At 40.6% G+C, this 26,903-nt stretch overlaps 2 protein-coding genes across 2 annotated transcripts in view; both read left to right on the top strand.

Moving 5' to 3' along the window:
• The window catches only part of PITPNC1 (phosphatidylinositol transfer protein cytoplasmic 1), a 76,543-nt gene extending 62,981 nt beyond the window's left edge, over positions 1 to 13,562 (top strand). The window contains 4 exon segments of the mRNA XM_085077323.1: positions 4,854 to 5,009; positions 5,704 to 5,767; positions 10,554 to 10,802; positions 10,805 to 13,562. Coding sequence (XP_084933449.1) covers positions 4,854 to 5,009; positions 5,704 to 5,767; positions 10,554 to 10,802; positions 10,805 to 10,866 — 531 coding nt within the window. The 3' untranslated portion in view covers positions 10,867 to 13,562.
• A 1,415-nt stretch (positions 13,563 to 14,977) lies between these two features.
• On the top strand, positions 14,978 to 25,217 carry NOL11 (nucleolar protein 11). Its single transcript, XM_085077322.1, has 18 exons — positions 14,978 to 15,115; positions 15,509 to 15,622; positions 16,318 to 16,374; positions 16,963 to 17,108; positions 17,369 to 17,426; positions 17,948 to 18,086; positions 18,474 to 18,683; positions 18,987 to 19,063; positions 19,788 to 19,911; positions 20,584 to 20,687; positions 20,898 to 20,975; positions 21,759 to 21,943; positions 22,176 to 22,301; positions 22,459 to 22,680; positions 23,174 to 23,252; positions 24,103 to 24,195; positions 24,492 to 24,599; positions 24,917 to 25,217. The coding sequence occupies exons 1-18, from the start codon at positions 14,978 to 14,980 to the stop codon at positions 25,028 to 25,030; spliced, it is 2,172 nt and encodes a 723-aa protein (XP_084933448.1). The 3' UTR covers positions 25,031 to 25,217.
• Positions 25,218 to 26,903: the final 1,686 nt, after the last annotated feature.

Genomic DNA, 26,903 nt, shown 5'->3' with positions numbered 1-26,903 from the left:
AGTTAGCTGGAGGCTTAAGGAGAGCTGTTGCTTCACTGCAGGACACCTGAAGGGAACCTCTGCCAATAATACTGAGGGATCTCTTGAACAGAATCATCTGAGTGATTGGGATTCCCTTAAGAATGAAGGGTTTATCTGTCAGTGTGGGCAGGAGGACTGAAATCACCAAGTCAATAGTGAATCAGAAGACAGTTTTGTGAGCTGTTACAGAGTCCAATTCTGTCTTTTGTGGGTGTGAACTGATTTCTGCCCTTGTAGAAGGCTGGAGGAGGTGAAACTGCAGCAATTCAGGTATCCCAAAGCAGGCGATCTCCCTTTAATTTCATTACCATCTACAAACTCCATCGTGAAGTAGCCACATCTTAAATACAAGGCTTTTTTACAAGCCTGGGCCTAATCCTTTAAGTTTTAAGAAGTTTAAATGTGAAGTTCCAAGTGGAGGAAGGTTGATTCTAGATCCCAGATAACAGGTTTGCCTGTTTGTCTGTAAGGACCCCCGTGTGTTTCCAAATCTGGATGTACATATTGCATTGAATACAGAATTTTGTATTTCTGTACAGAGAATGTACCAGCTAGGTAAGAGTAGTTGGACATTTTGTGAAGTCATTTCCTTGTGGCTTTACCATCTATGAATATGTATCACCAGCTATATAGACAGATATATTTGTCTGAAAAATAGAAAAGAACAAAGCTGAGCTATGCTGAGCAGGGAGGCCTCCAGTGAATCATTCATGAAATGAAACATTTACCATAGATGTGAGCTACTGAGCAAAATGTTCTGTGCAAACATATTCAAGTTCTCGGAATTAACCATGTTTCATTTCCTGTTTATGACAAAGCAACAGAGAGCTGGACAAATGGAATAAACTTTCAGGCTACTTCCAAACAGATTCCATGAAGCTGCTGCAGCTTTCCCCTCCCATTGCCAGCTTTTCTCCTTTAGCACAGCTGCTCTGTGAGAGGTGCACCTTACCCTATCCAGGTGCTTGTAGAGTACCAGTGGTGCTTTTAGAGCACCAGAAGCTCTGTCACATCACTGAATGATGGTAGCTGGAATAATCCAGCTGCCTCAGCCCCCCAGTGAGTGTGAGCACCATGTCAGCACGGGAGTTCAGTGCAGGATATGGCAAAATAAAAAGAATATTTTCTTTTTCTTACTCACTTAGTATTTGAGTTTACATAAAGGCTGGCTGGATTATCATATTTTAACACCTCAAAACTGTCCCAATATTTACAGTTCTTAAGTATTTAGCTGGATCTTCCAGAAAATACCATTTAATGGAAAGTCCTTAAAAATGACTCCACATAAATGTCTATAGTAGCATCTTTACATCAACAAATCTTTCCTGAGCCCTGGCTATAAAAGCTGAAATCTAAAACCTAGCAACTACAGCTGATACTGAAATGCCAGATGACAGGTATTAAACCCATGATTGGTTCTGAAATTCAAGATCAAACAAAATGGTCTTCAGCTTAAATAGGGAAAAAATGATTGCACTTCAAAAGCACTGTGATATTGCCTTAGAAGTCTGAAAAAAATTAATCCAGGGGAAGGAAGGAAGGAAGCAAGCAAGCAAGCATCTGGGCACTTTCACCTGTGGCAGAGGTTCAGCCTGGGGACCTCTGCCGGTGCTGGAATGGCCACACAAGCAGCAGGGGCAGGCAGAAGGGTGACAGGGGTGACAATGTCCCATGCAGGCTCCCAGCACACACACAAGCAGGTGTTGCCTGCTCCAGGGTGCTGTGGCAGCTTCCAGTCAGGCTGATACCATGGCAGAGCTGAGGGCAAGTGTTCCATAAAGATTTGGAGGTTTGCTGTAAACAACAATTGCATTTCATTATTTAACTCTAAGTACAAAGTAACAGCTCCGAATTAATTGTGAAAAGGCATTGCAACAAGCCAGTGCTGTGTTGGTGTTTGCTTCCTGGAAAGGGTGTTGCCATTCCACATCTGATGCCCCTGACGTCTGTGAAGAAAGTTAAGTAAATAAATGCTAAATGATAAATAATAGACTCCAACAATAACCATGTTGAGCCAGGACTCATGGTCTAAGTAATAATCCGTGGGAGAGCACTAGGTTTGAAACCATATCCTGCATAGAGGGGCTTTTATTTCATTGTAATTTTACATTTTATTCTCAACTAAGCCCAGCTCACGGGTTATGATGTTTCTGCTCTGTTGGCAGAAGTGCTATTTTTAAATCACTCTGCACCTGGCAATAATGTATTGCAAATACAGAGTAGGTTTTGCTCCTCTAGCAAAAGGATTTGCCAGATGGGCTTTCCTAATAAATTGTGTCTGATAAAAGGATGAGAAGGTTATTTAAACAAAAAGATTTTAGCTATGCCATTACATTTAAAACAGATTGAGGATTTTGCCAGTAGATAAATCAAGGGGAAAATAGTGAATAGGCTCAGGATTCTTTGGATGATGCCTACTCTAGGAAGAAAAGTATGGGTGTCTAAAAGCAAAAATGAAGAACACACAAAATTAAATATCTAAATAATAACATAAAAGTGGGGTCAGAGCAAAGTTCAGCTTGCCCAGTTTCTAGTCACAGAAAAAAAAAGCTTCAAGTATGTGTGCCATCAGCCCTGCTTTGTTTTTTGTTATAGAAGGACCTTCTATGCATAATTGCAGAGAGGATTGCAGTCTGTGAGCCTTAGTCTGCCAATTTGAACCCAGGAGTTGAGCACATAAAATCATTCTTGTCCAAGTTCTCATTAATTTCAGTGGGCTTTGGAGCAGGCGTTGAAGAGCAGAGGATGAGCAGTCCTGGTCCTACCAAAGTCCCTCTGGCATGCCCTGCTCTCCGTGGCTCTGGTCAGTAGCAGAGGCCTAGGAAAGGTGTAATTACATGCAAAATGTAGAGATGAATGTAGAGCTTCTTCCTCTAAAGACTTTCCTGTATGATCCATAGCACAAGCAATTGCTGAGACAGAATTTGTGTCTTTCTAAAATAGTCCAAGATGTTGTTAAAGTGTAATTTTTTAGCAGCTGGGTTAAAGCCCAGTGATATTAGTTCTCCTTACAACAGTTCACCTCTGTCAAACACTTTTGCCCTTTGAATTGATGGCACGGACATGGAATTCTCCAGCTGCCTTTGCCCAATGTCACAGTGTGCCTTACATCGCCCTCCTTGGCTTTTGTGCAGCCTTGGAGTCTCAGCTCCCTGAGGAGCACTCAGGAAAGTCTTCAACACCTTGATCTTCCACACAGCAGGCTGGAAATCTGTTTCTCAGAGGTCTGCCTTCCATAGGATCAATGTACTCATGTTTTCAGAGAGGCAGGAATTTCCCCAAGAGCTGTTTGATGCAAGCTGCCCACAAGTCCATCATCGTCTGGCACTTCCTGGGGAGCTCTCCAGCCAATTTGTGACTAATCCTCATGTCCTTCAAGAAAAAGGGACAGGATTAGGGCATGCAGAGGTGCCATCTCTGGGTGCTTTAAGGGAATTTGCAGCTGGGCAAGATGTCATGGATGAGTTGCATTGAGTGGGTGATTGTGGCCACCAAGTTCACAGTGATTCCCAGTCTGTGTCTCCTTGTCTGCTGGGTTAAACTCACCAAAACAAACAGAGCCAACTCATAAAACTTGGGACCAAGCAGTGATGCAGGACAGTTATTCATTATTTAAGTTTTAGTTAGAAATTCCAAATATTTGATACTGACTCAAATTGATTACATTAAATTCCTTTGGACTGCACTGAAGTTATTCTGTTATAGATCTGATTATCTCTGAAGGGTTATAAAGTACAACACTCAGCATTATTAAAGTGTGTATCTGAAATGCTGAATCAAGGCAATGTCTCCATCACACCAGCACTGTGTGTGTGTGTAAGGAGCAGCAGACCCTGCCTCATAGGAAACTATTTTCCCTTTTTAGAGATCCTTATTTCACACTGGAATATTTTGGAGGCATATTTGAAATAATATTTTCTGTAATTATTTTTTTATTCAAGGAATCTCCTAGTTGAATGTTAGATCTTTCTGAATATTATGTCTTAGTTCTTCCCTTTTTTCTTTTATTATTATTATTATATTGATTGCTTCAGGCAATGATCAATTATTAAACAACTCTTTCAACCAGAAAATGTGTAGATCCATCTGTGGTTGAGCTTTGTTGGGTGAGAAGATTGGCAGCCCTGTGGCCATGAGCTGTGCTATGCAGGGGGTGTTGCTCTGATAAATGATGATGCTGAATTGTTTTTATGGTGATTTAACATTGAAATCTTATTATGCTGCGAGCTCAAAGTCTCCACTTTGCAAAGCCTGTGTCAGCAATAAAAGCAGTGACTTTCACAGGGAGGAAAGACTCTCACCTCATTAGAGGTTTGCAGAAGAGCTTTAATGGCAGAGTTTCAGTTTATGATAAAACCAGAAGTCAGGAGATAACTAAACAGTAGGAAACAGGAATGGTGAATGATACATAAGCTCACACTGAATGAAACAAAATTAAGATCAGAGTAGTTATCAAATTTTTGTTCATTTTTCTCCTGATTGTCATCTATTTAATGCATAATTTAAGCACCTTTTTTTTTTCCAAAGGCCATAAATAACCCTTGGAGTTCACTGCATTGTAATGACTTGCAATAATAGATTTCCTTATAGCAGAAAACGTCCTAGATGAGATGATTGTCAGTGCATCTCCAAGAATATGCTGCCATTGATTCACTGCCAGGCTTGGATTGCAGGATATCCTAGTGCATGTTTCAGGCAATTTCCTATTACTTTTTCATAATGTTTATTAGCATGTTTTAATATTTTATGTCAAATCAAAACATTTACTTTAGCAAGCTGACAAACACTACTTCCCCTCCTGCATTTCCCTGTATGTTTTCTTTGTTTTGCAGGATCCCAAATATTTCAAGTCACAGAAAACTGGCAGAGGCCAATTAAAAGAAGGCTGGAGAGAGACCCATCAGCCAATTATGTGTTCCTACAAACTTGTGACTGTGAAATTCGAAGTCTGGGGACTTCAAACCAGAGTGGAGCAATTTGTACACAAGGTCAGTGAAACAGGAGCTGTTTCTTATCCTTCACATGAGCAGAACTCAAGCACTCCCAGGAATGTGGCTGTGGCTGTGCAGAAGGCTGGGAGCTCAGCCCAGTCTGTTCAGACCTCTCACAAGGTCTGAAGGATCTGGGGCAGAGCCAAGGACTTCACTCTGGGTACAAACTTGACAAAGCCTGGAGCTGATCCAACCTAAGGTTGAGAAAAATTATCAATAACATCTTCTGTGCTCTGACAAATATATGAGCTGAAGTATTTCTGAGTACACAGGAGTCCCATACAGGGAGTAGTGAGGTGCAGAATTCCTTCGAAGCAGATAGTGGGAAAGTTTACAATGTCTACTAAAAAATCAATTAATGAATAGCATAACTGCCAAGTGATAACATTTTTCATAGTATTGGCCTCCTACATGTTTGAAAAAGTGGAAAGGAAAAAGAAGAGGCCCACAATGTCTAATTGGCTAAAGATTAGTGGATTCTGTAGGCATTCCCAAATGGATTCCCATGCTAGTCAAAGCCATGACTGAGTGTTGGCAACAGATCCAGTGGGAAGCTGGATTAGGAGCCCTTCAGAGCCAGCATGGCTTGAGATACAAAACTGTCTGAGGGTTTCTCACTTTCAATGCTGTTGAAAGGCACAGATGAGATGTTTCTTGCTGCTGAGGCCTTTAACCCTTTCCTTGCTTGCAGGTGGTCAGAGACATCCTCTTGATTGGGCACCGGCAGGCGTTTGCCTGGGTGGATGAGTGGTATGGTAAGTTTCCAGCCATGGAGTTAGACATACAGAACAGGTTTAGCTCAAAAACATTTCACAATGTTTTTCTGAAAACATTTCACTAAGTCTGAAATCACCCTGTCAAAAATACTCTTTCCACTAATGAAATACTGTGATACACAATTATCTTATGGATTTTTCCTGTCAGAGTGAGACTTTTTGCTAACTAATACAGTGTACTTTTAGAGCTTAATTATTAGGGTAAGTACAAAACCTAAAAAATCTGGGCTTAATAAAATAGATATGAATCAAGACTTAGTACATAGCAGCAAAAAAATATTTTTAAGTATCTATTAACACCTTTTAATATAAAAGTTTGAGAAAGACCTGGAGGTGATGGTAGTGAGCTAAACTAAATCAAATAATCAGTCTAATACACAATGTGTTGTTAATGACTGGTTGCTGTTACTGACCCTGTATGAAAGTGTTTTGTCATTTAATTTACTAAATTGTGTTTAACTTTATTATTAAGAAATTCTATTTTCTCAGTATTAGCTACTAATAAAGAGCATGTTCTCTGCTTGGCAAAGTGCATCCCAGCATGTTACTGACACAGCTTCTGAGCTTGTTTCTCATTCCAGATAACTCTAAAAGAGTGAAAGTGCAAGTTAGTTTTATTCCATGTTTCCTTTTGATCAAAATTTTAGACTGCATGTCTTTTTACTGATGGGTTTTGACATTGTGCTGCACTAGAACAGCTGAAGTTGTATCTTGCCTTAAAAGCTGCCTCGTAAAATGCAGCAGGAGCCTCACAGCACAGAACAAGGAGTGGTGTGATACAAGAATTCCCAAATCCCAATGGCACATCATAAACTTGAGAAAAATGGGAACCTCAAGAGCAGATCCCAGTGCATGACCAAAGGGGCACCCATTTGCAAGCAGGCTGTGCTAATAAAATGCTCTTTAAGTGTTTGGAGTAAAAAGCTGATGGCTGTTTTTACGAGGCTCTGAAGTTACCGAAGCATCGTAAAGAACAGACCCAAATCTGACACCACTGCTGTTGTGCCTCCTTGCTCCCCTTGCTCCCCAGAGGATTTACTGAAACCACAGGAATACTCAGGAGAGTACTGGGAATAGTCACAAGTCAATTATGGGATGCATTATGTTTTGCTGGAGCTGTGGTTGATGACAGATGCTGTGAAAAGTGTAACCATGGCTGGTGTTGCACACACACTGTGCTGGGTGGACACCTGGCAGGCTGGGCAGTGTCAGTGCTGCTGCTGCTGGGATCAGCCTGATTTGGGGATATTTCTAATTCTTATCATTCGTTAAAGTGCTTGAGGCTACACAACCGTTAGCACAGTCACTATTAATTGATTTACCAGTATAAGGAAGTGTTAGTTTCTGGAATCTAAACTGATGTGGACTCTAACACTAAAAGTTTTGCTGGTTATGAGATGTAGAATGCAAAGTTAACGCAAATTCTTTTTACAAGTGCTGGAAAGGTAAGTAAATATTTATAATATTTCTGTATCTATCCTTTATTCCAAAGGATCTTCTAAAATCTCTTTAGAAGATCTTGGCCTTTGCCAAGGCCTGCACTTCAGTACTTCCTGCCTACCTTACATTACATAGATTCTCCTAAACAATTTCCACTCCTTCCTGTTCTCTGACTCCCTTTGACTTAACCTCACACCTTCCTTGGCTGACACAACTACCTTTATGAGGCAATTTTCATAAAGCTAGTTGCTCCTTGCTTTTTTAAAAATCCTTTTTTGGCTTCTGCTGAAAGCCTTTGTGTTCCTAGAGCCTTCTCCTTAGGAAAAAAAAAAGAAGTTTGCACTGAATCAATGGAAAATGCCAACGATTTTGAACTTTTTACAGATATGACTATGGATGATGTTCGAGAATACGAGAAAAATATGCATGAAAAAACCAACATTAAAGTTTGCAACCAACATTCATCTACTGTGGATGAAATAGAGAGCCATGCCAAAGCAAGAGTATGTCGATTTTTAAAACATATTGCCCATCCTCAGCCAATACATCTGCACAGACCAGAGAAGAGCAACCAATTGCTGATCAGGCAGTGGAATTTTGGGGAGGTCTTGCTTCAGTAGGAACAGAATCTTTCTCCATGAAGTGCAATCCTGCCTTTGGTTTGCACTGTAAACTGGCAGTTATGTAAGGGAGGGTGGGTTGGGCTCACACAGCTCCCTGGCTTCCAGGAAAACACAATGCTCAAATGTCAGCTGGATGCATAAAGAGGAAGTTAAAGAGGATTTTTACCTTCTATTCTTTGAATAGTTAAAAAATGCAGGAGTTCACTGTGGTCCAGTCAAAAAGCCGAGAACATGGGGAGTGGAAAACTTCTATGGGACTCACAAAATTCTTTGTTTCACCAGGGAAAAAAATCTAATGAATTATTCACTCTTCTCAAGGTAATTTCAATGTCATTGATTAGCTATCAACAAGGTGGGAAGTATTTTCACAAATATGTAACAGTGGTTTGTGGAAAGGCCAGATTTCTGTGTAGCTTCTTTGATTCATAAAGAAATGGAAATTTCATAAAGTATTTAATTACCTTGGACATCACAAGTAGAGGCCTAAAGTTAGAGATTGATACTCTCTGCAAATAGAGAAGATGCAGTGGTCTTTGCTCCTGAAATGTCATTATTCCTTTATTTCTGCTAATGCTGCTGTGGAACTCAGTGATGGGTTTAGTCACGCAAAGAGGCCTGAAGGGCTCCAAGCCTTTCCTTGGTTCTTGCTCAGTGCCAGTTGTCAACAGCCTGAGAAAACACAGTCTGAGTAATCCCCAGGAAGGTAATTCTTGTGCTTGTAATGCAGCAGCTTCATTGACATCAAGGGTACTCCTTAGTAGAGAATTAATTCAGATTTTGGCTCTGCACTTCAGGATTTGGTTCTGAATAAAGTCTGCCACCTGTAGTTTCCATATGGAAAAATTGTCATTGAGGTCAGAACAGAAGTTGTTATAAATGAAAAAAAAAGTGAATCTGAGTCTTCCTAGATGAGTATAAGGACTGTTTTACTTGACTGTATATCAGAGTAGAAGGAAATTAATGCAAATATAAGCTAAAAAGCAAAAATCATTTGAAGTGTTTAATGTCTGAATTGAAAATGAAGAGTCTTGGAGATTCCACTCAGCAAGAGTTTCCTTGAATGGACAGAGCACTGAGGAACCTTCCTGTCCCCTTCATCTGTCCAAGCCAGCTTTTGGTCCATATTGTGCAGAATTCCTCAATCAAAATCCCTGTGATTTCAGGGGGATTTTGGACCCTTTGAGTGCAGAAACACACACGCTGTTCCAGGGTGTGAAATGAAATGTAAACCAGCAAAACAGGTTCAAAGCTCTCTCCAACACGAGTAGGTAGAGTTCCTCTGGGACCATCTGTTTACTGCAGAACTTCTGTCAGAGCTGAAACAGGCGTTGTTGTCACTGCTGAGAACTGCAGTGGGGGCTGGAAAGGTCCCTACAATGTGGTGCAGGGCAGAGTGAAGGCTGCTGGCACCAGGCAAGCTTTTATTTGTTTAATATAATGTTGGAACACACATAAAGATGCTTCAACAGCCAAGGCTGCACATGTCTGCAGCTGGGTAAAATCATCAATGCCCTGCAAAGACAGGATTTTGTCACACATTTGGTAATCCCCACTGCCAGTCCTGTGCTTCAGACACTCAAATATGTGAGACTTCTTAATTGATTAAAAGACAGCTGGTTTTATTTCTGGGGTTTTGAGTTTTCAGGGTACAAGGAAACTATAAATGGTCTAATGAAATACTTCAAATTTTGAATTTACCTTGACATTCAGCAAAAATCTCAGCAAAGCCTTCAGTTGGCTCGGTGGGCGTCTGCAGACACTGCAGACACGGAGCAGCAGGTTCCACAAGAGCCTCGCTGATTTTCTGCTCAACTTCCCAGTTCGTAGCAGATGTTATTCCCTTGGGATTTTCTGTGAGGTTTTGCCCAGCGGGGCTCAGCCAGAGCTCGGCCAGGCTGGGTTTGCTCTGCCCTCTGCTGGGGTTGGGCAGCACCAGGACACTTCGGCACCTGCTGCACCTCTGGGGACCCAAATTGCCTCTCCAAAGTGGCTTTAATCTCTCATCTCATTTTGCCTGCGTTTTGCAGGTAACTGAGCAGTGGATTTGTCACCTGCCCAGCAGTGTTTGAGTGCAGTTTCTGGATGGAAAGTCGGAAGGCGCAGCTTTGAAAGTTGTGGCTTTGTCAAGGGAGAGGGAATTCTTTGGGCTTTATTAGTGGAAAAGCAAAACAGGCTCAGTCCTGTGCATGAAACTGCAGCTCTGAGACAATGGAAGGAAAGAAAATTTTTCATCCCTTGATAATTACAGCGGATGAACAAACCATGACAATCCTTTGCCCATTTGGGCTCATAATGTAAATTAAAAACCTAAAACTCCTTTTAGCTGTATTTTGTTTGAAGTTCTGAAAAATTCTACCTTTGTTGTTTGCATATCCAAATGTACTCTTTAGCTGCCTGTGTAGTAACTGGATTTTCCCAGCAATTACAGAGGCAGCAATCTTTATTCAGCTCAGACCCAGGTAGAAGAACCATTAGTATATGATTAATGCACTTAAAACTTGTTTCCTTTACATTGTGCTTATTGTGCTCCAATCAGCACGTTACAATGGGGAGGCACTCATGTGGAGAATCACTTAATGAGATGCATGATACGCAGTCGTTCCTGATTTAGGATTTGGATGGAAGTAGTTTAACTGAGTTAATGGAATGATTGTTTGAAATTATTCTAACATGCCTTTGTCTTTCATTCCTTCTCATTGAAGACATGACAATGGATGAAGTCCGAGAGTTTGAAAGAGCCACTCAGGAAGCCACCAACAAGAAGATTGGGATTTTCCCACCGGCAATATCTATCTCTAACATTTCCATGCCTTCCTCAACCCGCAGTGCTCCATCTAGTGCTCCATCAACTCCTCTCTCCACAGATGCTCCTGATTTCCTAACAGTTCCCAAAGATCGGCCTCGGAAAAAGTCTGCTCCAGAAACTCTCACTCTTCCAGATCCATCGAAAAAACCCCTTTAAATTAACCCTGCATGTTTCCTCCCAATAAGCCATGTCTGCCACAGCAAGAGTGACATAACTCAATTGCTACTAAGGTCGTGGTGGTTTGTTGGTTGGTTTTTTGGGTTTTTTGGTTTGGGTTTTTGTTTTTTTTTTTCCTTAAAATAATCTTTCTGGTGTGGAAAGATTACTTCTTTCCTCAGACTTGATTCTTAAAACCTTCTGAAAAGTGCATGCAAGAGAAAGTAGTTTATATATTCCTAAAGTAGCGTTTCAAGCCATATGGTGCATCTTACTGACATCAATGGAACAATCTGAGGGGATGCTATAAACGAAAATCAATCTTTCTGTAGCAGTATTCTGCCTGCAAACCCTCATCTAGGTCACAGCATTTATAATTAGGAGTAGGTATTGAGTAAATCTGCCAAGGACTTCTGAGGCAAATTAGTGCCAACTAGAAAGCAGGGTTAACAGAAGAAAACCCTCCCATTTTCTTCTTTTATAACTAATTTTGAAATCTTTCCCACTCTCAGGCTTCTCCTGTGTGTTTATAAACCTTTGACCTGTAATGCATTGTACTTGAACAGCAACAGATCCACATTTCGCTTAATATGACTCAGGATTTGGGGCCTAAAACACAAAACACAAATCTTTTCAAACCTAAAATATCACTGTATCAAAGCCCCAATTGTAATTAATTATACTGACTTTGAGGCCATCGAACTATTTCTATCTTGCACAGAATTTGTAAAAGAAACCACCTATTTCTTGTAGATAATGTATTTTACTAGCTCTCCCATGTCCTTTTGTGAGCTCAGAGTGTTGGTGTTCATCAGTGGTGTTCTGTGACATTGACAAAAAGCAGCTGAACTGTGCCAGTTGAGAAGCAAAAGCAATGAATTCTGTCTTTTCCTCACTGGAAGAGGAGTGGTGGTCAGGCTGTGAGACCTTGAATGTAAAGGGAAGAAAATAGGAGACTCCTTTCTCTTTCCTGCCTTGCATCTTTGCTAAACAGTCCAATCTGCTGAGGGAGCTGAGGCACTGCCTGGTCTGGGGAAGGAGGACAAAATCAGTCACTTTCAAAAGCAAACCAATCGTGGGTGATGTAGAGGAACCAGAAGTGCTCTTCCTGCTCTGCCTGTGAAATCAGCCTCTGTGCTGCTGCCTAAGCAAATCCAATCCACAGATCTGTAATGTGTCCCTGCTTTGGATAAGAATCCCCCAGGTTTTCACTGCCTGTGGAAGCACCCAGAGCTGAGCTCTGCCTTGCTTTCCCCAGCAGTCATCACCCATTTGTCAATATGATCTTTAAATGCCTTTTGATGGATGATTGGTTGGCTGGTTGGTTGGTATTTAGGGTAGGATGGCTTTTTCTAGAATATTCCCAGCAAACACACAAACTCACACAAAATGAAATGAGAAGGAAGGTCTGAGTATTTCAGTGTAACACCTTAAGGAAAAGGGATTGTTTTCAGTACTGAATTTTTTTTCCCAGTGCTTTCTGTTGTATTTTCAAACAGATTTATTATGATTAAAATAGAGAGTTTTGCAGGTGTTCCTCACTTCTTTTGCAGAAATAAAAGCTGTGATTATTTACTGAGTACATCCACAGAGCATGGTGCCAGGCAGCAAAGCTGAGCAGCACCTCAGCCATGTTCCTCTTCTCTGCCACAGTGACAAGAATTCCGTAACACAGCTCTGCTAGGACTTGGCAAGGAATTCTTTATCAAGGAGAATTCAGAGAAAAAAGTGTGATGAGTTTGTTCGAGTTTCTATGAAAACCCCCAGGCTTTGCTTGTACTTTTGTGTATTTTGGATAGAACAATCATTACAATACAACTGGCAATTCATTGCAGCTTCAGAAAGGTTGATCTCCTAAAAATCAAAAAGGGAGACCTTTTATTGGAGGAAAAGGGAGACCTTTTTTATTGGACCCATAAAAGTTGTGAGGAGCAGCACATTCCTGAAACATGTATTTAATGGGTTCTCTTACGAATGTAATGGTGATTTTTTTAAAGGATTGGATAAATACTATGGAAAGAAGCTATTTGACCTTGTTCTTTGGCTTTTTTGATTATTCTGGAAGGTGATTTTGTGACATCTAGTAGCCAATTTGCATTAATTGCTGCTGTAGAGACTTTGAAACCGAAATATTTGTTCCTTGAATATCAGTTTGTAACAAGACTGCTATACTTTGTTAAAACTGCTTTGAAGCTTGCTGCACTATAACTTCAAAACAATGTGTTATCCTTTGAAATAAGCCAAATGTATATGCTTTTTATGAATTAGTGAGTGCAGTAAGAGAGAATTCAAGATCTTGTCAGTAGGAGATTTTCTGTTGCCATTGTTTGGACTTGGTTTTCTCTGTGTAAGTTAAAATTACTAAATAAGTCTAACAATATTTTGCTTTAAATGAACAGCATGGTCATTGAATTACGATCCCCTGTAGTTTTGTGGTGTCACTAAAACAGGTTTTATTGGTTTATTTCATTTCTGTGATAATTCCACGTGATTCTGTATGTCCAGTAATTAATTTCTTTTATTTAGAGTACTGATGGCAACATCAGGCAATACATCACCACCATCAAAGAAGGACCAAGTCTTGATTTGCTCTGCACGTTAAATTGTGCAAGGCTCAGCAGGAGAATTTGACCGTCATTTTTCTCATATCACTTAGTTTCTGTTTTTTTCCAAGTTATTTATTATTTTTAATATTGTATTTTTCCTTGCATTTTGTTGTAAATAAACTACCAACAACTATTCTTTACAATGGTGCTGTTTTCTCTCACTGGATCTCTTGTAGACAGGAACCTCCTCATCAACACGGATCATTAACATTTCTCCCCCAGCTCTGAAAGTCACTTCCTCGAAATTAAATGGCACCAAGAATTGGCTTTGTAAGGAAAATGTAAAGCGCTTACATCCTCTCCTGGGCTCTGTTGTGCCTCAGCTCTGTAAAGGTTTCACCGGGGCAGGTGCCCCATCAGTCTGGCATTACCCCATTCACTTGTAAATGACCATTTGGTGGACAAGGAAGTTTTTCAGTGGGGAATTTAATTCTCTATGCAGGGTTTGGCAGCTCAGAGTTGTACCAAATAACTGGCAAATACCGGAAAAGAGACCACTCAAATCCTCTCAGGATTGTCTCCAAGTCAGTTCATTTTAGTCAACAGAAATTCCCCTTGTACAACGATTCTTTATAAGCTTTCACAGAAAGAGTTTCTCCATAGAAACAAAGCTTTCCCTGCTTCAGAGGAATGGCTCATTCAGGAGAGAAACGCTTCAGAGCAGCGTGGGACAGGCCAGAGGGAACAAAGAGAGGACTGGAAATGTTTTAAATTGGAAATGGCTCGGTGCAGAGGGGCAGAGCCGCTGGGTCAGAGCGCTCGGCGCTGGCAGTGCCCGGCAGAAGGCCAGCGTTAGACGGGGCAGAGCCGGAGTGACCGCAGAGCCTGGGGCGGGTTTGGTGTCTTTGACAGCTCGGGAGCAATTCTCGGGCAGCGCTGCGCTGCAATGTGCACACTCAAAATCCTGCACGGGAAAGCAGAGCGGTGGGAGCAAATGGGACGCGCTGGGATGTGCTGTGCAGAGGGACAGCGCCAGCCCGGGGCTCTGCAGGACACCTCGCAGGGCAGAGCCGCCAATCCTGCGCGTTTGTGCTCGCACTGAACCCACAGAACCTCCACCGCCCGGCCCCGCGCTAATTAGCGCCGCGGGACAGCCTCGTTTACATACACGTGACCTTATATTAACATACAGGTGCACCCTCATTAGCATGAACTGATCCTTCATTTGCAGACACGCGGCGCTGCCCGCACTGCCGGCCGTGGGAACCGCGGGAGCGCTGGCGACACCGGAATGAGGGCGATGCCGCGGGATCCCTGCCCGTGCCGCCCTGGGACGGCGTGCTGAGCACCATTAGTAACGGCCTTCCTTGGGTTTGACGTTATTCACAGTAACAGAATGTGTCTAACACATGCGGAGCCCTCTGCCGCAGCCCGCCCTGCGCGCCCGGGGAAGGAGCAGCCGAGCAGCCCCTCAGCAGCCCCTCAGCAGCCCCTCAGCCCCTCAGCAGCTCCCGCCCGCGCCCTGCCGCCACAGCGCCGCCCACCCCGAGCGGCCCCGCCCAGGTCACGCTGGGCGCGTGCGTGGCGCCAGCTCTCGCGAGAGCTGGCTGTGTCCAAGATGGCGGCGCTGTGCGAGAGCTTCACGCTGCGCGGGCCGGGCCCCGGTGGCGGCGGCCCCGGGCTGTGCCTGGAGCCGGGCCCGGGCCGAGACCTCGTGCTGCTCACCGAGCGCGGCCGCGCCGCCACGCTCTTCAAGGTACCGCCCGCGCGTCCTCGGGAGGCGGCGCCGCCAGCCCGGGCAGCCCCGGCCTGCTGGGGTGGTCTCGGGCAGGGCAAATATTGGTCTTTAATTGGCTGTCACATCCACAGGGTTGGGGGTGTAGTGAGAGGACTGGTTTTAAACTGACAAAGAGTAGGTTTAGGCTAGACATTGAGAAGAAATCCTCGCCTGTGAGGGTGGCGAGGCCCTGGCCCAGGGTGCCCAGAGAAGCTGTGGCTGCCCCTGGATCCCTAGCAGTGCCCAAGGCGAGGTGGGACAGGGCTTGGAGCCACCTGGGGTAGTGGAAGATGTCCCTGCCCATGGCAGGGTTGTAGGACTCGGTGATATATGTTCTATTTTAATTGCACTGTATTTGTTCTGACTCTGTAGATTTCGGATCAGAAGCCCCTGGGCTGTTGGTCAGTTAAACACGGGCAGATTCTCACCTGTCCTGTTGTGTGCAACTTTGAAACCCATGAGTACATCGCAGTTCATGACGACAAGGTGAGAGCGTTATCCTTCTGCAGGGGGAAAAAGGGTGTAGTGAGTCCTCCTGAGGGAATGTAGGTAGAGAGGAAATCAGCAGTGCTACATTTCTGCTTGAATGTAAGCGTGGGGAGCCCTCAGCACACTGGTGACGTGAGGATCTTCTGTGCTGAGCACCAGTGCTCTGGTGGCCCTTTAAACACAGCAGATTCTCAGTGCCTCATGCATACATTCCCTAAGGATGGGTTATTTCTCCCGTTGCAGCCTGGGTGACACTTGCAACTGCATAATCGTGATACTGGAATGGTGACAGTGGTTCACACCTCCATCCTTGAGTTTCTGCTCTTGTTTCACAGTTCAGTGTTTCTGTGTGTAAATGTAGCATTTGGCTTTCCCCTGTTGTCCATGAAATACCATTGCTGGCCTTGCACTGTTTGGGAAAATCAGGCCATCTGTATCTCACCTGTCTCCACCACTGTGATCTACATTTAGAGTTCTGCTGTGTCTCTTTCCTTACTCTTTCCTTTCTTTCCAATTCAGGATTTCTGAGCTTGCTTTCTATTCCTGCTGTCTTGGTTTCTCTTCCTGCAGTTCCCACCCAAGTCACTGTGAATACTCCCTGTATGTTTTCCTTCTGTAGCAATTGCTGGTATTTTGAGAACTGAGAAGTCTGTGTGTTACTGTTTCACCTGAAAATTATGCTTCTCTTAAAGGTTTTAAGAATATGGAAGAATGAAGACATTAACTTGGACAAAGCCTTTAAAGCAACAGTAAGTCTCCTCCATGTGTTCTCTTTTACATGTTATGGATCCTGATGGAAGGAAGAATGCTCTTAATTTTCACAGTATGGGCCATATTACGTTTTAGGTGACCAGTACCTTGACATGTGCTTCGTAATGTTCTGGAATGTTGCCAGGAATCCACTTGCACTGATTTCATCATCAGAATATTTCTTTTAAAGTTTTTGTTGTGACAAGGCCAGCATTCCTGAGGACTTTCTTTAAAGATGATGAATCGCATTCAAATACAGATCTTTGTGTTCTGGTGCTTGACGTGTTAAACAACACTTTGTGTGTTGCTGTACAACAGCTGTGTGACCTCCTGACCCTGTTACAGTTTTTCTGATGTGATTCAGGAATGTGACGCTCATCAGGACACTTTCCTGGCTTTTTGTTGGGTAGTGATTTGCATTATTTATGGAATTTCAGCAAATCAGCAACTACTAGATCTACATTATTAAGAATCTTCAAGGTTCACCATTCTTCTGTTAAAAGTTTATTGAAAACAGAATAATGAATAAAGCACTGAGTTTTCAGGGTAGTGTAGCAGAGAACAGAGATTTATTTTTGCCCTTGCAGCTCTCAGCAGATGTGTACAGGATCCATTCCCTGCCCATCGGGGGCCCAGTGGTGCTGTTCAGGGGAGGTGGGGTTCGGACACTGGATGTGCTTTTGGAAGCCCCACAACAGGAGATTGAAAATGTCATCTCAGATGAGGTCATCAGGTAAGTGATGAACTCTGGGATGATTCTTGCTCGAAGGAATTGGCTGTAATGATGAAAGTTGTTCCCATTTTGAGGAGATGGGAGGAAATCAAAGACCAAGATCTTGGGGATTGGGTATTTTCTTCCAACATATTGTTTTTAAAATCTTAAAATTATTTATAGAGATTTCCTAAAAATTAGAAGGTGCCTAAAGAGTAGTGATATGACTTTATGTATAAACCTGGAATTTGGAAGATGTTCATCCAGCTTTCTGGTTTTAGGTGGAGTGGAGCTTTTATGGAAGGCCAGCAACCTGTCTTAATTTTCACTACTGAAAAAGTGAGTTAAATACTTTTTATTTAAAACATTTCCATAGCAGGAGACAGAAGTGTTTTTTTCAAAATCCATCATCTGTTTTATTTGGTTTTAAGAGCTTTTCATGGAATCATTATCCTGATTTAATCAATACAGCAGTTAAATGGAAGTTGTGTTGATCTCAGGGCTCAGGAGCCAAGCTCTTAGAACTAGAGAGAACAATTAAGAGGAAAATCAGTAGACATTGTGTGACTCCTCATTGCTCATTGTGGAGAACTGACTGAATAGGATGTATGTTTTTTAAAAAGGAGTTATACATTAATCTGTGTTTATGCAAATGCTTCTTCCTGTGAATCCATTTGTTACATCAAATAAGAATTTTCTTTATTTGTTAGAGTTGCAGACTTCTCTCAATTAGACTGTTTGTCCTATAGAAAACACAATTTCCTAATTTTGAGCAATGTCCAAAATTAAGGAGTACTAATATCTGAATTTCTGTTATGTCTTCTTTGTGTAAATTAAAGGAAAACTTTATTTTGTTTTAGGATGGGGATTTTTTTGTCTACATACAGAAACCTAAGCTGAGTAGTCTACACAAATACAAGCTTGAACAACAGGAAGCATCCAAGCCACTGTGTTTCACAGCGCATATGACAAACCAAACTGTCACACTTCTGTGTTTGTGTAAGTTCTGTTTTCTAATGGGATGTGATAATGAAGCAAAGAATTATATGAAAGGGCATAAAATACTGATATTTATAAATATTGCGGTTTAATATTTTTAGCTCTTTAAATTCTCAAACAACTACAAGTAGTAATTAAATCTTCCTGATATTTTAATGGCTGCAAAGGCCAACTGTTCATACCTGTGATCTCTTGTACCCTGTAGATCGCATGTTATACCTTTATTTTGCTGCTTTGTATCATAATGGGTCCTTTAATATCCTTTATTAATTCTTCTTTCAGAATTCACTGGATTTTCTTCTTTTTGGATGTCCTTTTGCCATATAATATAAAACAGGTTTTTTACCACAGAAACCAATTATAAAATACTTTGTTGTTTTTTTACAGACTCCAATGACTCTGTGTACCAGGTTCTGATACCTCTGCAGCAAGACACTGAAGATGAAGAAGAGGACGAACAAGAAATTCTGTCCAAGTCACTACTACTAAACCTTTCAGTATCTGGAACTGTTCTGAAAGGAACATCTTTAGTTGTCCTGGACAAAGACCACGTTGCAGTGTTGGGCAGTCTGGCTGCACCTGGGAAAGAACCCAGAGGTAACTTGAAAAATCATATTAAGATGTTGTAAAGTCTAAAATTTCCTTGGGCAAAGCGCTAGGCGGGAAACTTGTGCTGTCCCTCTTGTCCCAGCTTCTGTTTTAAAGCTCTTCACTGGAAAACCAAGTCTTCTTTAAATTGAGATTTAAACTGAGTAATGTAATTCCTGGTGCTAAATACTTGCTGAGCTGTTTTGAAACAGTTATTTCTGTTTCCTCCAGCGTTTATAACTGAAAGTAGCAAAGGCAAATGTAGCATTTATGTTGCTTTTTGTTGTAACATCTGTCTCTTACTTCCCTCAGAGTGCCTCACCATATGGAATACAAAATTTCAGACGCTGCAAACCTCAAAGGAGCTGCCCCTGGGGACCACTGGCCAGGTAAAGCTCAGTCATAGGTTTGGAGTCCACGAGCTTCATGCATTTGGCAGCAGGGAAGAGAATGTTGTGCTGCAGAATGTTCTGCTGCTGCTGGAGGAGCAGTGAATGCAACTTCTGACGCAAAATTAATACTGACCAATTGATTAGCAATTTCTGTCAGAATATTCATTGGGAGAGTGGTTGCCTGTGGGAATTTCTGTGATAATTTAGTACTTTGTCACTTCTCATGGTCTTGATTATTTGGTGTGAATAAAATCACAGAACACAAAACCCAGCCAGTGTCTGTTCTGTTCAGGCAATTTGCAGTTGAAGCACTGAATGATTCTTTGGTCTTCTGAACAGCATTTCAAGCTATTCAAGAGTCAAATAGGTAAAATGGCACCTAAGTAACAAATGCACTACTGAACCAGAACAGCTGACTGCTTTTGTCTTAAAATTGGACAAGACAAAACTTAAAAAGTGAGATTTTCAGTGGACTTAATGCATTGGAGCAGCCACTGTACTTTAGAACATCCCTGGAAAAATACTCAACAGAATACTTCTAATTTCTGTATTTAAAATCAGCAGTTAATGAAGGTCTGTTAACATGTTAAATTTTCTGAAAATCATTTAAAATAATCTGATCACTGACTTTTAGTTGAACTTTATAGAAAGGAGTTACACATCAGTGAAGGAACCCGCTTCTGTACTCATCTCAGTAATGATACATTTTAATATTTTGCAGTTGTGGTGTTATGAGGAAAAATTTTTTTTAACTCATGGGAAAGTGCTGACTGTAATTATGTTCAAGTGTGAAACATCATCCTTGGCAGCTGCTGTGGGAAAGCTCAAGGACAGTCAAACCCCTGGTAAGAGTTTTTTTTATAATTGCAGTGAAAAGATCTTGTAAAAGGAGGACATCTGAAATGGTATGAAAGTTACCTTAACACAGTCCTATAAAATGAATTTAATCTAAACAGCTTGAAGCAACATCACACTGGACTGTGTTCCTGGCTGTTAAATTTACTGTTGCAGGGAACACCAGAGCACACAAATGTCTGAATTTATTGTGGCTTCACATAGCCTGGATTGTCATTCAGATATGGGAATTACTGAAAACACTGGAATACTGGTGATGAATGTTGAAAACAAAGTGAAGGAAACATAAAAATATTTTCAAAGAGTTTGTGATTGGATAGGGCAGTGTCAAACCTTAGTTTGTGAACTTTATTTTCAAATTGTACTGTCATAGTATTTTTAATTTAGCCTTGCATTGGTAAAATGTTGTTGCAAGTAATGCTGTGGATAAATTGTGTAATAACTTACTTGTCTTGCTCGCAGAGGCAAAATGGAGAAACAGTATTAAAAAAGATCATAAAATTACCTGCTGCTGAAATAAAACTGGAGACTTTCTTGGCATAAAATCACTTGGATTATAGTTCAGAAAGTATCTATTAGTATAAGAAGTTGATGCAATATTCATACTTCAATAAATGTGCTGTAAGTGTTATCTTCATATAGTTTCATTTCTGTGTTCACAGATGTGTCCTCGTTTGTGAACTGGAATACCCTGGAAGATGAAGAGCTGGTGGTTTCCTTTCAGTCCCAGGAGTCTGTAGCTCTCAAATCAGAGTCCAGAATGAATGTAAGTTAGCATTAGGGTTGTGTGAGGTTGTTGTTTGTCTTGTCTCTGCCCCATGCTGCTACTTTTAGGTGTTACTGATTGTTTCTAACACTGGAATTGGAGTTAGTAATCATAGTCTGCACAGCAAGTTGGCACATGAAGTATGCAGTTATTGTGCTTGAAATCCTTAAATATTTTGGAATAATAACTTCATGTTTTTCTTTACCACAGTTAAGACCGAGGAGGAACAGTGTTGCTAAAGTACAGCCAGAGACCCTATCAGTTGGGCAGCTCTTACTAAATCTCAAAGTAAGTAACCTAAATATTGTCAAGTAGCCTTTAGATACTCTCAGAATATTCTAGGTGTTACGCTGTTAACTCTTTCCATGTCCTCTTGCACATATCAGGTTGACAAAGCTGCCTTGAACAGGTGAGTTAAGGGTATTGTTATTGTTATTATTGTGCAAGAACAGAATCTGGGCATGATGAAATGAAGTTTTGTCATAGGAGTGTGTTTTGAGAACTGTACAATACAGGGCTTATAACAGTTGAGTTCTGAAACAAATTTGTTCATTTTTAATGTCAATCTCTTACAGTAAATAAGGCAGGATATTTTATCTGAACTTTGCTTTTTTAGTTTCTCATTTATGGCTTTAATTTTGTTGAAGGTATTCTGGCTCTAGGAAGTCAGAGGAATTGCCAGGAATTCCACTGCAAATACAGCGATAAGCTCTTTAATACCTTTCTACAACTTGCTGCAAGTGCTGTGAAATGTCACACAGGAAGGGAAACTTAACCTGCAGTTCACTTTGGTAATGTTACTGAAGTAACAGGTGATTAATCTATGAGCAGTTACTGAGAGGTACTGCTTAGCTAAGTTCAGAGTGAGGAATTGCCTCCTTTAGCTCTTTCATGCTTGAGAGAAGCTGTCCTATCCAAACACAGAATGGTGAGACATTTTTGTAAATTTTTGTAGTTTGAATTCCAAAATAGGTCTGCTTCTGCTTGGTCTGGTTAATACCAGGGCAGTTCTCAAACCTGTGCCTTGTCCTTCTGAGTTTGTTCTACAACCACAACATTTGTCTTTTCCAGGATGCTTCTACTTACGTGTTGGAAGAAGAATTGAGAAAACTGATGGCAAAATTACCAACCCCAGATTTACAAGCCACCATTGGCTGTGTGGTCACTGCCCTCACAGACAGATGTAAAACAAATCCAAAGTACTACCCTAAAAATTTCCTGCTGCAGATTGTCGAAACCCGGGACTTGTCCTACAGGTAATGACTGCATTTTTTAAGTATAAAAATTTTAAAAAGTAGAAATAAAGTTTTTTTTATAAGCTGCTCTTGAATTATCAGAATTCAATACCAAAGGTGGTTATTTTCTGATGAAGCTTATGTTTTACATGAAAATCCAGCTGGGGAGGAAGATTAGTACTATTGCCTTAGTTGTCAGTGTGGCTCTCAGCGGGTGTGGACTGTGCAACCTATTAATTTCATATTCTTATAGTTTATGTCCAGATTTAATGGCTGTTGCTTTGGAGAAAAAAGATGTGCATCTCTTACAAACCTGCCTACAACGGTTTCCAGATATTCCTGAAGAAATTACTTATGCTTGCCTGAAAGCATTTTTAAGGTAACTTGAAATCACTCTTTCCTTTTTTCTTCATCAACTTCTAGTCTTTGTTTTCACTTTTGTGGTGAGCTTCAAACAGTTCATAATGTGTTGATGGCATTGCTAGTGTTAAAGCTAATAATTAAAAGTATTAAATATCTGGAATTTTCTTCCACAGCATTAGTGACACCTATCTTCAAAGTGTAGATGTGGATCTAGATTCTGTGATCTGTTACATCGATGTTGAATTTGACAGTAAAGAAGTTAAGACTGAAGTTGTAGAAAATGGTTTCAATGCAGAGATGGACCAGGACATGTGTGATACCAAAATCCCAAAGGAATCCCAGTCCAGGAGCGATGGTGAATCCTGTCCTGTTGGGCCTGAGAAGGCAGCATTGTTGTATCCTCTGTGTGGTGAAGGGAAGCCAGGGCATTGAATGTGATGTGGATGTTTATATTTGGTATTGCCAAAAGACACATCTCCTGTTACTGCTGGAAGTTTCTGAGTTCTCGTAAGAGCAGTTCCTACCCAGTAGAAAAACTGTTTAGAATATAAATAGGAACATTTAGTTTTTAGAATGTATCTACACCAATTTAAACTTGGTTTTATTACACTCTTGCAATAACCTTTCTCTGCTTAAGAGAAAATGGTATCAGTGCTTCGTATATTTGCCTGTTAAAACACATCAGGCAGTTATATCTTTGCAGTGAACAGGAATGTTCAAGTTACTTGAATTGTGATGATTCAGTTGCTGTAGGTATTTCATGATAGAAATAAGATTCAAATAGGACCCCTCTCAAAAACCTGGAGAAATACTTTGTTTAGAATTCACTCTGGTTTGGAGAAATAGGTGTTTTTCCTGCAATTTTGTTCCCTTAATAGAACTGTACAGAAATGCTGTTCTCCATTCAGCTTACACTGAAACATTTCTTTTGCCTCACCTGAAAAACCTTCCAGCTCGACAAGCTATTGTAAGTATTTTAACCTTTAAAAGTGTAAAAACCCTTACTATTTCATGGTGAGGGAAAGGGAAGAGAGTTTTTCTACTGTATATGAGAAATTCACCACTCTTTCTGGGGTCAGAATAACAAACTAATGCATGAAAATGCCTAATAAGATGTAATGTTATGGAATATCATGTTTTTCCACATACTTAAGGAATTTTCCTGATATTTGTAGTCCTTGCTTATTTTAGAGTATGTAAGTAAGAAACTTTCTTTATAACCCAACCTACCTGGAAGTTGTTCATATTCTATTAGCAAGTAATCATATCTTTGCTTGATTTAGATGCTTTTTAAGAAAGGAAAAGGACATGATAATTTAGTCAGTTCCATCAGAAACAGAAGTTTAGAGAGCATGAGCAACAAACTGTCCACTCTGTATAATCCCAAATGTAATGCAAATCTAGATTGCCTCCGTTTAGGGAAGAACCCACCAAACTACCCCATTATGAGAAACCTGAAATACAACGTTGAGAACTTCGTGTACCTGAGGATATGTGTGATTTTCCAATGGTTTCAAAAAACCCCCACACATCAGAACAAAGCTGATCTCAGCTCTGACACATCTCCTGGAACAGTGATTACCCCTGAATGTAATTTACGCTGAACATTTCTGAGAATTTTCAAACATCCATCTATTGCTGGTGTAGGAGAACCGTAAAACTTGTTTTTAATGTTCAGTATGCAGGCACCTATGTTGCTTTCAAAACCAAAAAATTAATTTTAAAAAATCGTTATGAATATTACCATGTGCAGGACAAAACCCCTCAGTCTGTTAAATATTTGTCTTTTAAAAATGTTCTGATTTTTCTGCTTTTAGCTGTTTCTCAGGTATTTATACTACCTGTATGTGAAATGCAGTGAAAAAGTTAACACCACTCTTCCTGGAGTACGCTCTCCCACGATAAATCAGGTGAGAAGCTCATTGTAAGAGTTGTGCTTCCTTCCCTTTCTGTGGTTTGTAACTCAGTGAGTAGTTGGGAATATCTAAAATCAACGAACATCTACATTCATTCTACAAAGCATTGTCTGTTAATGTAACCTGTATGAAATCAGATGTCGCGCTTTAACTATCAATACCCAAATATACCTTAAAATATGAACCCATGCATTTTGCATTAGGAGTTAGTGTTTCAGAGTTCAGATTTTAAAGCCAAATGTCATTTCCAGATTGGGAAGTGTAAGTGTACTTTTCTTGTTTGTCTTCAGATCATGGATTGGATGTGCCTCTTACTTGATGCTCATTTCACTGTCATGGTGATGCTGCCAGAAGCAAAGGAGTTGCTTTCAAACCTACATAAGTTTGTGAGAGCCCAAGTAAGTTGCGTCTTCTGGGATAATTATTTGATTTTCAATTGGACGTGGAATATGGGTGTTGAGCAGGGCGAGAGGCAGACAACAGCAAATTATGTAGTAAATCAAATAGTGTGTCTTTCTCTGTATGCTCCTTCCTGAGCATGAATTGCAGTTGCTTCATTTTGATTTCAAATGCTGCTTTCATACCATTGTGTTTGTTTGGTTTAAATACCTTACACTGTGCAGAAGCACAGACAGTTCCGTAGTATAATGATGATGATGTGTGAAATGAATTAATATTTATTTTACTATAAATGTCTCTGTTTCCTTCTTTTCAGGTACGGTTCTACTCGGAACTCAACAAGATTGAAGGAAGTTTGCGGGAATTGCAAAGACTAAACCACGTGAGGGACTCTCAGACCTATTCTATTGAAGTGCTGGAAATTATTTGAATTTGAAATTCATTGTTAACACATTTATTTTTTATTGATTCCTTTTATGACAAGCACTTTTATGTATTAGCACTCCATATTGGGGCAGTCAAAAGTTTTTTCTACGTAAGAGGAGCCTGGTTACTCTGTAGCTACATGGGAGTTGTAAGTTGAAACTTGTGTATTAAAAGCTCTCTTTTTGACTGGATGAGAAGCTGGATGCTTGCTTATATTTTCATGTAGAATTTTGATACATGATCATAAGAACCTAAAATTACCACACAACTCTTGGCTAAGCACAAGGTGGTTATGGCAGAAGTGCTGGGGGCATAACTTGCTGTCTTGGGCTGTGTAACTTTGAAAGAGCTGCACACAGTTCAAAAGCTTAAGACACTTTGGAAGTTGATGTGTTTCAGTTGCATTTATACACTGTCAGTACCACATGTATATACCAGTAAAATTTTAAAAAAAACCAAAACACTGCAATGGCTGCTGAGGATTTATATATGGGGGAGCTTCTTGGCTTTGGTAGTAGCTGCTTTCAATTTCCTGAACAAGAAAACTCATCTTGAATGTAAAATAAGAAATGGTCTTACCTACGTGAATGTTTTCTTCAAGTACTTTTTCAATTAGTGAACACCTCAACTTAGCTAATGGCATCTATACTGGTTAAATTCTAGCATTTCAAAGTATATTTCAGTTTTAGATTGGTCTTGAGTCTCTTTTAAATACAAATACGATGTTAACTTATTTTTACTAATTATGTGACCGAGTATTAGTAGAATTCAGTATATCAGTATATTGATACACTTTGGTTTTCATCATACTAAATAAAATTGCAGTTGGAAATATATTGAATTACCTCAGCAAAAGTAATGTAAGCCCTCGCTTCCTACAACCGACCTTTCATCTACAGCTGAGCTCTAGTGTTGTCTTAGAAAAATGTACGTGGAACTGATTTGAGAGCTCAACACTTAAATGCAATTCCTAACACAAGTTATGAAATCGTTTGGAGTGAAGGACTGGACGAAAGCATCTCAATAATTTAAGCAGGAGCATATGCTCACTTTTTCTGAATGCCATCCAGGTTAAGGTTCAGGTCTTTCCGTTATCCTTGGAGAAAGGAACCCATGCAGACAACAGCTTGGGACAACTGGGTAATTCATCTTCTCCAAAGTGCTTTGTGAAAGGAGTCTTTTTCTCCATCTGTCCTAAGGATGGAGGCAGGGTAGGGCCTCCACCCAAAAATTCCTTTTCCTGCTGTATTCAATTCATTTATAAATATGCTCATCTAACTTTACCAGCAGATTCCAAATAGGAATTCCAAAGTCCAAATCAGTGTGTTCTACTCTGAGTGGAATGGGCAGGTTTTGGAGTTGGGATTGATTCCTCTGCACTGAGCTGTGTGTTGGAAAGGACTAATTTCTGGTCCTGTCCCTGAAAGTTAATGTTCCTCTCTATGCACCCATTTCTCCACCTGTAAAATTTAAATTATGTCCTATTCAATAAACACTTGCACATCACCAACTGGTAAGGGATGGGATTAAGAGGCAAGATATTCTGGTTCACAGTTCAAAAGCACATGATTCTTAGTACCATTGATCTATCACAAAAACACAAAATCCACAGTATTTCGGAGGTGTTAATGCTCTCACAGTGCTGCAGCCTGTGTGATTGGTGCAGTAGATGTGCTAGGTACTTTTGCTGGATTCTCAGTGTAGAGATGGCAGAATGCGTTGTTTTTCCCAAGATTACAAAGGGAGATAATGGAATATATTCCCTCAAAATGTATATCTGTGTATTCATGCATTTAAAGGGTTACCACAGTCCTTTACAGCCTTGTGAGAGATAGCAAAAACTAGCCTGACATAAGCAATCTAAAGGTAATTTGAAA

Source organism: Lichenostomus cassidix, chromosome 18 (assembly GCF_008360975.1).
Source record: "Lichenostomus cassidix isolate B80296 chromosome 18, HeHo_3.0, whole genome shotgun sequence".
Lineage (NCBI taxonomy): Eukaryota > Metazoa > Chordata > Aves > Passeriformes > Meliphagidae > Lichenostomus > Lichenostomus cassidix.
This window is presented reverse-complemented; position numbering and strand designations above follow the sequence as displayed.